This window comes from Bos indicus, chromosome 8 (genome assembly GCF_029378745.1).
Source record: "Bos indicus isolate NIAB-ARS_2022 breed Sahiwal x Tharparkar chromosome 8, NIAB-ARS_B.indTharparkar_mat_pri_1.0, whole genome shotgun sequence".
Taxonomy (NCBI): Eukaryota; Metazoa; Chordata; class Mammalia; order Artiodactyla; family Bovidae; genus Bos; species Bos indicus.
This window is the reverse complement of record NC_091767.1, coordinates 17,247,359-17,259,826: the sequence shown is the minus strand read 5'-3', so window position 1 is coordinate 17,259,826 and position 12,468 is coordinate 17,247,359. Positions and strand designations below refer to the sequence as shown.

The following is a 12,468-nucleotide window of genomic DNA, read 5'->3' as shown; positions in this document are numbered from 1 at the left end:
TGTCCGACTCTTCGTTACCCCATAGACTACAGCCTAACCAGGCTCCTCCGTCTATGAATTTTCCAGGCAAGGGTACTGTAGTGGGTTGCCATTTCCTTCTCCAGGGGAATCTTCCCGACCCAGGACCCCGGTCTCCAACATTGCAGGCAGACACTTCATCATCTGAGCCACCTGGGAAGCCCAGTTATAGTAGAAAGGAATCTTGCGTAACAGTGAATGATTCATCTCTCCTGTTAATAGGTACTCATCCCAAGTTACACAGCTGGTTGGGGCAGGATCAGAACCCTCTGTTTTTAACTCTCATACCTTTTTCATTTTATCACAAATAAATGACAAAATAATGACTAAATATAATTTTTAAATAATTAAATATCAAGGAAACCGAATCTCTCAGCACTTTTTTTGATTTAAAAAGGGAGTCTACTTGAAGATAAAAATACATAAAAGTATCTATTAGTTTTAAGGTAAAGCATGTTGGTCTTTTAAACAATTAAACAGATACAACAAAAGGAAAGTATCTATAACCAAACTCTTTTCCTACTTGTTCTGACATAAAACTGGTAGTTTTTAAAACCTTCAAACTGCCATCTATATTTTGCCTAAATTGTGGGTTAACTCCTGTGTTATCTATCTTGAAATGGCATTGAAAAATGTGTTTTATTGCAATTTGTATTACTGTCCAAATGATTCTTTTACTCAGATAGCTAATCATGCCCTAGGATCTAATGATTTGCTGAAAGTAGGTTTTGGCAACAAGATTTATAAGGAAAAGATATACTTCCCGATAGTTTTAAGGAATTGATGGTGTTCAACAAAAGGATTTGGGAGGCTTAGGTGATTTCTCATAATTAGTAAACTACACTGGTCATCCAGTGATAGGTTATCAGGATATATCTTGAGCATGAGGATTAGTAGGAACATCAAAAAGTGGGCCAAGGCTTACTCAAAGGACCCCTTATACCAGATAGCATCAATCATTCAAGATTTAGGTAAAGTTCCTAGTCAAATATCATATTACCTGACTTTGGATGAAAAATTAGACTGCCGTTTTTTTTCCCTTTTAGTCACTAATTAAACATGAACTAAATTTTTTTTTACATTGGCAAAATGGAAGATTAGACATAAAATGAAACAGCACTCATATGTTTATTAATCAGTCTATTCCATGCTAAAATCTACACAACATTCCTACACCATAACAGTTTAAGACTCTGAACAAGACTAAACACCTTAGAGGTAGTCAATAAATACCTGTGAGCTGATGATTAAATGACAGCAGCAGATCAATATATGGTATTTTCTCATTACTTAGGCATTTCTAAAATAACCTTATTCCTATTCTCTAAAGCCACTCATTTGCAAAAACCTCTCATGTCTTTTAACATTACCAAAAAAAAAAAAAAGTTGATTTTCCAAAGTAGTAATCTAAGTAGCCTAATTTGTTCAACTCATTCTTCCTCACATACACCCACTCTAGTCAAATGTACTCTAAAGCATTCTGCACAGTGAATACAGCAGGCACACAATGCTTCATGAAGGTGGTGACTTTAATCAGCTACAAAGCACTCAGACCTCTTTCTCCTCCTCTATGTTGGATCACACAAATGTCATCTGCTGCATCTCATAATTAGTAAGTAGCAATAAAGTTTATTCTGCACTACTTTGTTATCATTTTAACTTTTAGTGTAAGTGGAAATAGAAACTGATTTTTTTCATCTTGAAGCAGTAACTACGAGAACTATTTAAATCATACCCATGTTTCTCAGCCTAAGAGAAGCATTTCAAATGATACAGGCCTCTGTGCTTCATTACAAAGATTCAGCAAGAAAAAAGAAATGACAGGATTATTTAAAGGCATGTTCAGGAACAACAAAAATGAATTTGTAACTGCTACTCCATTGTTTCATATATATTATTTCCATAAGTGAAAAAGAAAGTGAGTCACTCAGTCGTGTCTGACTGTGACCCCATGGACTATACAATCCATGGAATCCTCTGGGCCAGAATACTGGAATGGGTAGCCTTTCCCTTCTCCAGTGGATCTTCCCAACCCATGGATCAAACCCAGGTTTTTCACATTGCAGGCAGATTCTTTATCAGCTGAATCACAAGGGAAGTCCAAGAATACTGGAGTGGGTAGCCTATCCCTTCTCCAGCGGATCTTCCTGACCCAGGAATCGAACTCGGGTCTCCAGCATTGTAGGCAGATTACCAACTGAGCTATCAGGGAAGCCCAAGTACTATTTTCATAAGAGATCCTCTAAAATTTATATATAATTAAGCCAGCTTTTATCCCTCTAAGTTCTTTTGTGTATAAGGAAAATCCTCCCACAACACTAACAGAACATGCCTTATAAATATACTATATTTGTTAGCAAATATAAAAACAACAGTTTCAGATTTATATTTTACAAAAAAAAATTTATTTTAAGTTAAGAGTCTCTACCTAAATTTATTCTGGTATCAAACAGCTACAATTAGTGATGGGACAAAAAGCATTCATAATTGTGGCAGCATGTTAATCTATTTACAAAAACTATACAAAATTAGATTAATTATTACATCCACTTATCAAAACTTCCTGAAATTAAATTCATTTTTGGAAATCTATCAAAAGTCCTCAGATCTAGAATGATAGTCTTAATGATTTTTAATTCATGGAATTATAGCACATAAGATTTTCAAGCAAAAACATCAGATGAAAGCCTGTACAATAAAATAGTCTCCTTCTCCTAACTGCCTGGAATGTAAATGAAAATGTGTGCCCTTTTTATAGAAGGAAAAAAACTGAACTAAGAGTTCGACAGTATCAAATACTTGTTAGAATGGTTTGCTGGAATTAAAGTTGGACAATTAATTCGACGTTGTTAAAAAATGCTTTAAACTAAGTCCTTATTTTTACTTTTTTATAAAAAATCTTTGCTCAGCCACTTTGGATCTCTGCCTTGTAACAAAAATGTTGTTCAGTTTTTACTAAGTCCATACCCATAAAAGGCATCTTCAAAATGGCACATATTTTAAAAGTGCATATAAACATAACTCAACTTAAATTGTAAATATACCTAGGAGCAATAATTTAATATTCTATTGCAAAATATAGATAGCCTGAAGGCAACATGCTTGGTCAATCTATCATAAACTTTTTGGTTTGATGCCAAAATATTTCAAAATAAAGGAAAAAAATACTATGACTCTTTTTAGCTAATGGCTTTTCAGATATTAATTTTCAGATATACTAAATACTCATCTAACAAAGTATCTAGAGTACCCAATGATATGTGTCATGAATTCAAAAAACAACTACATAATACAAAAGTAACAACAATAACATGTATTTTAGACCTAAGATGAGTTTATCTAGTAAGAGTTATATAAGAAATATCAGGTAAGACCCCCAGATAAACTTTAGATACAAAATGATATAGTGTGGCATTGTTCAAACACATCCAATATTCAGACACAATTTAAATAAACTAGGCTGGCTTTTTTATATCACCAGCTTTCATCAGGGCTTTAATAGCTCTGGCCCTCATTTCAAGTTCAAGCAGCTCCAGCTGCTGTGCTGAAGGCTGAACATCTTCCGGCGGAGGAACAGTCAGGGTGGCGGCTTTGGGCTCCTTTGGACTGGACTCTGCAAGTCCCAGAATCTCGTTCACGCTTTTCTCAATGTCTTTCTCCAGGTCATCTATCTGACCAGCTTCACTCTGGACTGTATTTTCTGGGACCTCAGGAGCAGCTGCTTCTTCATTACAGGGGCCTTCTATGTCGCTGTCATAAGCGTCTGCATTTATACTGAGTACATCGCTATCTTCCCCTTTGCCTGTAACACACACAAAAAGGGACAGAATCATGTGACCTAAAGGCTCTGATCAAAATTTCCCTTCTATTTATCATGTAAGGGCTGCTTTGACCTCCCCCACCTCCCACATTAGAGTCCCAAATTCCATAAGCGTCATCCCAAACCCTTTTCCCCAGACTCCTCAACCTTTTTTTTTTTACCTGAAGAACCTTAATTTTCTGACCAGGGATCAAATTCAGGCCCTGGCACTGAAAGCACTGAGTCCTAACCTCTGGACTGCCAGGGAATTCCCCCATCAACTTTGAAAACATATAATTTAATGTAAATCTTAATTATTTTTCATCCCAATTTACTAGAACATGGAAGCACTGGGAAATGTATACCATCATATGGATGTCCCTGACCAACTTTCCAAATTAAAATGTTGTACCACTTTAGACCACAGTGAAGCCTTGACATTACAAAATGTTGACATCCTTTGGACAGAATACTGATTACTGAGGTAAAATTCCACTCAAAAAGAAGTTTAAAGTACTCTGCCTTATAAACTATAAAAACAGAAAACTATCCACCAGTAAGCTGGACACCATGTGCACTGCAATTATTCCAAAGCCTTTCATATGCTTTTTCAAACACTTTGTTCTAAATCAATAAATTCAAGGAGAATGCCTAAGGCTACTTTCTAAGATAGAATAACTTTCATCAATAGGATTTTAATTAATGAAGTTAGTAAGCCATAATTTTTTAAAAATGCATTTGTTATAAGGCGTCAGTAACTGATGCTAAGAACGTGCATATAAACACGGATTGTAGCCCTCAACCACTATGGTCTTGGACCATTACTAAAGTCCACAAGTTAGTTACAACTTTGAGTGCTCCTCTATACCTCCAAGTTATTTATTTTAAATTCCTGATATGTCTTTTAAAAAGAAGGTAATGATCCCCCAATTGTTAGCTTTGTTAATTTTCCTATGGTAGGGAAAACATTTATAAAACACAGACTGACAGATGGAAAATTCTGATAATATAACATATAAAAATTCTACTCCACGGATTTTAAAGTAAATTATTTACTCACCTTAACTGATTCTCCTACATCCTAATTATTCAAAAACTACTCCCATTCCAAAATTAAAGTAGAAAATGAGCTAACAAAGTATGTGTCCACAAATAGAACTTGTAAAAAATAAGTTCCAATTTTTATCATTTAATGCAAAAGAATATTTTATATATCTCTCCAGAGCAAAAAATATTTCCAAATAGCTACAGAAAAAAATGAATATAGCCTTTTGTATAAATAAATAATGCTTTACATCTAAGTATTCTAATGTGAGACAACAAATTGAAGAAAAAAAGTGCTGCTAAGTTGTTCATAGTCTCAAAGTTAATTTTCATGCCTAACAGGCTTTACTCTAGAATTCTAAATCTGTAGTCACTGAGTGAAGAGTTTAAAATATAAGCTTTTAGAAAAATGTGATTGTTTTTTCAGGCTAGAAGTTGCTGCCTGATAATGAATGAAGAGCAGAATGTAATGGATGACTGGGGAGAAAGGGAGAGTCTCAAAGTTGGAATACCTGAACTCTAACCCTTACTCTGCTTTTAATCATATAATTTGGGGAAAATCCCTTACCTTCTCAGAGGTTCTCTCCTGTAAAAATTAAGGTAGATTGTCTTAGGATGTCCCAAAAGCCTAATTTTACATAGTAAGCTGTATATACAAAAATATATAAAATGGCAATATTTTAAACTGTTTTCCTTTTTTCTCCCCATAAGATTCAGGTATCATTTATATTTCACTTAATATATCTGTCAGCTGGATAATAATCCAAAAGAATTTCCTACTAGCCAATGAAAGTAGCCAATGAAAAATAAGTAACAAGTCAGTAAATCCTGCTCTACTAAAATTTTTTGACCAAAAACTCTTTATTGGCAACAGTTTTCTAGTGAAAAGAAGTACATTTACAAAGTTCAGGCGTTATAATTGAAGTTCACATATTACCTTAGGGATCAATGTATAACTAATCAACAACTATGGAATCTCTTATACGTTAAGTCACAAATGTTGAAGCAGCTGCATTTTTATGAAATTAGTTTGCTTTGAATCTAAATAAATGAATGAGTGAAACTTAGATATTTTCATTAAATAAGTGGATAATCTATTTTAGTAGATCCTGTAGATGTTTACATAGCAAATCATCAGCCTATATTTGCTCTCAAAAAAGACTACAGGGATATATGTGAGTATGTAAAAGTATTTGTAAGTGAAGGTATATTATGTTCATCCTTTTTTGCTCCTCTTTCAAGCACTTCTGAAATGGCTAAGATCTACTGAGCTATATACTCTCACTTAATTCAGATCACTCTTCAAGCCTATTTATATAAGCTACTCAAAAAGCAGCCACAGCTAAAGAGCTCCTCTGCCATAAACTTAAGATCCCCAGAAGGAGGAAATGGCAACCCACTCCAGTCTTCTCGCCTGGGAAATCCCACGGACAGAGGAGCCTTAGTGGGCAATAGTCCATAGGGTTGCAAAAGAGACACGACTTAATGGACTAAACAAGTTCATACAGTTATCAGCACTAGAGATTCAGGATCAAAATGTTTATACACATGCTCCCAATGTTTCAAAGGAGAAAAGTCTTGATGAAAAACTTTTTTCATTTATATTTTCTATGGGTTTGTTTCAAATGTTTTGAGAGAGCAGAGGTGGAACTTGCTTTACTTTTTTTTTAAATCAGAAACAGTAGTATACATAGTACTGGAAGAAGAAACAATCCTCTGTGAATTTGCTCTTCTCTGTTTACATTTAAAATGATTGAAATCCAAGTGACTGAGCTCTCTGTAGCACAGCATAGGTAAAAGCATCCTAAGTTCCATCTGCCCATCACACCTGCACGTAGAGGCCAAAGCTTTGTAGGATCTGTATCTGAAATAATTCAGCATAAGTGCTTCACTTCACAAATGTGAAAACAAGATAAGTGACTTGTAAAATGTAACCTGACAAACTATTTAAACATTTAAGATCATACTTTGTTACTTCACTAGTTCTTAATTTTCTTCATTCTACTGACTCATTTTTAAAACATAGTTTGCAAACATAAGAATACATTTTCAAAGATAATTTACTCTTATCCTCAATATCAGATAATTGTAGGGTCTTTTGTTACCAATTATGACCCTCCAATCAGAAGGGGTAAAACTTGTACACTCTTTCTAAAACAGTAACCTTAACCTGCTGCTGCTGCTGCTGCTAAGTCACTTCAGTCGTGTCCGACTCTGACCAATCCCATAGACAGCAGCCCACCAGGCTCCACTGTCCCTGGGATTCTCCAGGCAAGAAGGCTGGAGTGGGTTGCCGTTTCCTTCTCCAACGCATGAAAGTGAAAAGTGAAAGTGAAGTCGCTCAGTCATGTCCGACCCTCAGCGATCCCATGGACTGCAGCCTACCAGGCTCCTCCGTCCATGGGATTTTCCAGGCAAGAGTACTAGAGTGGGGTGCCATTGCCTTTTCCGAACCTTAACCTAATATGCCTTATCTAAGTCCTCAAAATATCAGTGCAGTCATGGTTCTGTCCTTCTGCACCCCAACTCTGCATATGTGAAAGTAAGTGTGAGTGTGCATGCGCACACATGCACATCTGTGCACAAGTGTGTTCAGGGGAGTGAGTAAATTTTAAGAGAATTCTACAAAGGAGCATTTTCAAGCTTTTACACAGGCTTAGGAGTCTGACAGTAACAAAACAATCTCAGGGAAATTATTTGTACTCCTCTAAGAGAAATAAAAATAGTTTCAGTGTATTCATGATGCTAAAGTAAGATCACTGAAATCCACCAAGAAAAATAAAAGACATAGGGGTTTGAGGTAAAATAATACAAATATAATTTAAGATATTAAGAATTCATACTATTAACTGTTAAAAACATTACTAAAAAAATGGCTGGGGGAAGAGAGCAAGCATAAAATTAGACCAAGTACTGAAGTCATAAAGCAGCAAAATAACTTAGACATGGTACATATATACAACATAATACTGCTCAGCCATAACAAAGAATGAAACAACATTACTTGCAGCAACATGGATAACACCCAAAAAAGATGTCCTTTTCATTATAGGGGACTGGAATGCAAAAGTAGGAAGTCAAGAAACACCTGGAGTAACAGGCAAATTTGGCCTTGGAGTGCAATACGAAGAAGGGAAAAGGCTAATAAGAGTTTTGCCAAGAGAACGCACTGGTCATAGCAAACACCCTCTTCCAACAACACAGCAGAAGACTCTACACATGGACATCACCAGATGGTCAACACCGAAATCAGATTGATTATATTCTTTGCAGCCAAAGATGGAGAAGCTCTATATAGTCAGCAAAAACAAGACCAGGAGCTGACTATGGCACAGACCATGAACTCCTTATTGCCAAATTCAGACTTAAATTGAAAAAAGTAGGGAAAACCATTAGACCATTCAGGTATGACCTAAATCAAATCCCTTACAATTATACAGTGGAAGTGACCAATAGATTCAACGGATTAGATCTGATAGACACAGTGCCTGAAGAACTATGGACGAAGATTCATGACATTGTACAGGAGACAGGGATCAAGACCATCCCCAAGGAAAAGAAATGCAAAAAGACAAAATGGCTGTCTGAGGAGGCCTTACAAATAGCTGTGAACAGAACAGAACCAAAAGGCAAAGGAAAAAAGAAAAGATAAAAGCATGTGAATGCAGAGTTCCAAAGAATAGCAAGGAGAGAAATAGCAAGAAGAAAGCCTTCCTCAGTGATCAGTGCAAAGAAATAGAGGAAAACAATAGAATGGAAAAGTCTAGAGATCTCTTCAACAAAATTAGAGATACCAAGGGAAAATTTCATACAAAGATGGGCACAAAAAGGACAGAAATAATATGGACCTAACAGAAGCAGAAGATATTAAGAGGAGGTGGCGAGAATATACAGAAGAACTATACAAAAAAGAATTTCACAACCCAGATAATCATGATGGTGATCATCAACCTAGAGCCAGACATCCTGGAATGCGAAGTCAAGTGGGCCTTAGAAAGCATCACTACGAACAAAGCTAGTGGAGGTGATGGAATTCCAGTTGAGCTATTTCAAATCCTAAAAGATGATGCTGTGAAAGTGCTGCAGTCAATATGCCAGCAAATTTGGAAAACTCAGCAGTGGCCACAGGACTGGAAAAGACCAGTTTTCATTCCAATCCCAAAGAAAGTCAATGCCAAAAACTGCTCAAACTACCGCTCAATTGCACTCATCTCACACACTAGTAAAGTAATGCTCAAAATTATCCAAGCCAGGTTTCAACAGTATGTGAACCATGAACTTCCAGATGTTCAAGCTACATTTAGAAAAGGCCGAGGAACCAGAGATCAAATTGCCAACATCTGTTGGATCATCAAAAAAGCAAGAGACTTTCAGAAAAACATCTACTTCTGCTTTATTGACTACACCAAAGCCTTTGACTGTGTGGACCACAACAAACTCTGGAAAATTCTTCAAGAGATGGGAATATCAGACCACCTAACCTGCCTCCTGAGAAATCTGTATGCAGGTCAGGAAGCAACAGTTAGAACTGGACATGGAACAATATAGACTGGTTCCAAATCGCAAAGGAGGACATCAAGGCTGTATATTGTCACCCTGCTTATTTAACTTCTATGCAGAATACATCATGAGAAATGCTGGGCTGGAGGAAGCACAAGCTGGAATCAAGATTGCTGGGAGAAATATCAATAACCTCAGATATGCAGAGGACACCACCCTTATGGCAGAAAGTGAGAAAGCCTCTTGATGAAATGAAAGAAGAGAGTGAAAAAGTTGGCTTAAAACTCAACATTCAGAAAATGAAGATCATGGAATCTGGTCCCATCACTTCACGGCAAATAGATGGGGAAACAGTGGAAACAGTGACAGACTATTTTGGGGGGCTCCAAAATCACTGCAGATGGTGACTGCAGCCATGAAATTAAAAGATGCTTGCTCCTTGGAAGAAAAGTTATGACCAACCTAGATAGCATATTAAAATGCAGAGACATTACTTTACCAACAAAGGTCCATCTAGTCAAAGTAGTCAAATATGGATGGACTATAAAGAAAGCTGGACTATAGTTGGACTATAAAGAAAGCTGCGTGCCAAAGAATTGATGCTTTTGAACTGTGGTGCTGGAGAAGACTCTTGAGAGTCCCTTGGACTGCAAGGAGATCCAACCAGTCCATCCTAAAGGAAATCAGTCCTGAATATTCATTGATGCTGAAGCTGAAGCTCCAATACTTTGGCCACCTGATGTGAAGAACTAAATCATTTGAAAAGACCCTGATGCTGGGAAAGACTGAAGGCAGAAGGAGAAGGGGATGAGAGAGGATGAGATGGTTGGATGGCATCACAAACTAATGGACATGAAAATGAGTAAACTTCAGGAGTTGGTGATGGACAGGGAGGCTTGATGTGCTGTAGTCCATGGGGTCGCAGAGTCAGACATGACTGAGTGACTGAACTGAACTGACTGGATGGACCTTAGAGATTATCATACTAAAGTGAAGTAAGTCAGAAAGAGAAAGATAAATATCACATGGTATCACTCATGTGTGGAATCTAATTTTTAAGAAAAGATACAAATGAACTGACTTGTATGTATGATGTATGGAAAAAGACTTCCATACATCAAAACAAGCAGATGGTTACCAAAGGGAAAACTTGTAGGGGAGAGATAAATGAGGAGCTTGGAATGAACACACATACACTACCATATATAAGGCAAATAACCAACAAGGACCTACTGTATAGCAGAGGAAACTCTACTCAACATTCACGGATTAAAACAAAACAAAACAAAAAATTCACGGATAACCTAAATGAAAACGAATATAAAAAAGAATGAACATATGTAAATACATATATGCATAACTGAGTCCATTTGCTGTACACCTGAAACTAAAACAACTATAAATCCACTACACTCCAATAAAATTAAATTTTTAAAAAAAATAAAACAAAGTAACTTTAAAATATACACAAAGAGGGACTTCCCTGGTGGTCCAGTGGCTAAAACCCCTCATTCTCAATGCAGGGAACTAGGTACGATCCCTGGTCAGGGAACTAGATCCTGCGTTCTGCACCTAAGACACAGCATGGTCAAATAAATAAAAACTGAGACTTGGTGCAGCCAAATAAATAAAAATACTTAAAAACATATATATATATATAAAATAAAAATACTTTATATAAAAATTAAAATACTTTCAATATATATATACAAAGAAACAAGAGACATTACAGAATTAACTACATTAATTCTGCTCCTTTATATAATCTAGTAACATAGGTGGCCCCTAAAATACTAAATACCATTTAGAGAATTTTAGAGAAAAGCAATATAATTGAAGAAATGAACCAAATAACCTAAGGGAAAGGACAAAAGAGTTTAAGAACTTGGCTAAGCAAAAGTTATAGGAAGACAAAGAGTTAAAATATTGATATTTTTCAAGGAAAAAGCAATAAAGAGTTCAAGGACTTATTGAGTATTCATCTCTTATGGTTAATCCCCTAGCCAACTACTCACAAATATAAATTCTATTCCATTTTCTTCTGATCTGTGTATGTTCAACTTTTCTTTTGTTTTCCTGCTATCTTCTTTGCTACCAACTTAATTCATACTCTAGTCAAACTCTGTACCAACTCTTTGTGACCCCGTGGACTATACAGTCCATGGAATTCTGTAGGCCAGGAAACTGGAGTGGGTAGCCTTTCCTTCTCCAGGGGAGGTTCCCAACCCAGGGATCGAACCCAGGTCTCCCACATTGCAGGTGGATTCTTTACTAACTGCGCTATCAGGGAAGCCTTCTATGGACATGAGTTTAAGCAAACTCTGGGAGATAGTGAAGCATGGGGAAGCCTGGTGTGCTGCAGTCCATAGGGTCACAAAGAATCAGGCAGGACTTTGCAATTAAACAACAATAACAACACAAACATGGGATAAAACCATAAAGGGAAAAATATTTGGCAACTAAATAAAACACCTACCACTCTTTAAATATTTTACTGACAAGGAGAAAAATTACAACTATGAAAAACCCAATCACTTTAAAATTTAATATTTCAGTATTTTAAAAAGGGAACATACTACATAATACAAAAGGTAAAATACAATACTTCTATTTTTATTATCATCTATAACAATTCTCAATGCTTGAGAGCTACAGAGATCCCCTAAGCTAGATAAATGAAAATATTTTATGTTTTAGATTGCTTTCTGTTATAATAAAAGTTTTAATTACCCAGTGAAAGTAAACAAACATAGAAGAGTTTTTAAACATTTTGAGTAATAAAAATTAAAAAGGACTTTTAAATTATGCTGCTGCTAAGTCACTTCAGTCGTGTTCGACTCTTTGCGACCCCATGAATCACAGCATGCCAGGCCTCCCTGTCTATCACCAACTCCCGGAGTTTACTCAGACTCATGTCCATCGAGTCAGTGATGCCATCCAGCCATCTCATCCTCTGTCGTCCCCTTCTCCTCTTGCCCCCAATCCCTCCCAGCATCAGAGTCTTTTCCAAGGAGTCAACTCTTCGCATGAGGTGGCCAAAACTGGGGTTTCAGCTTTAGCATCATTCCTTCCAAAGAAATCCCAGGGCTGATCTCCTTTAGAATGGA

General features: G+C 36.4%; 1 protein-coding gene across 2 annotated transcripts in view; it reads right to left on the bottom strand.

The window, feature by feature from the left end:
• Nucleotides 1–1,529: 1,529 nt before the first annotated feature.
• Nucleotides 1,530–12,468, bottom strand: part of CAAP1 (caspase activity and apoptosis inhibitor 1) — a 72,608-nt gene continuing 61,669 nt past the window's right edge. For both annotated transcript variants that reach the window (XM_019965870.2, XM_070794436.1), the window contains exon 6: nucleotides 1,530–3,820. In XM_019965870.2, coding sequence (XP_019821429.2) covers nucleotides 3,474–3,820 — 347 coding nt within the window. In that variant the 3' untranslated portion in view covers nucleotides 1,530–3,473. The remainder of the gene's footprint in view (nucleotides 3,821–12,468) is intronic.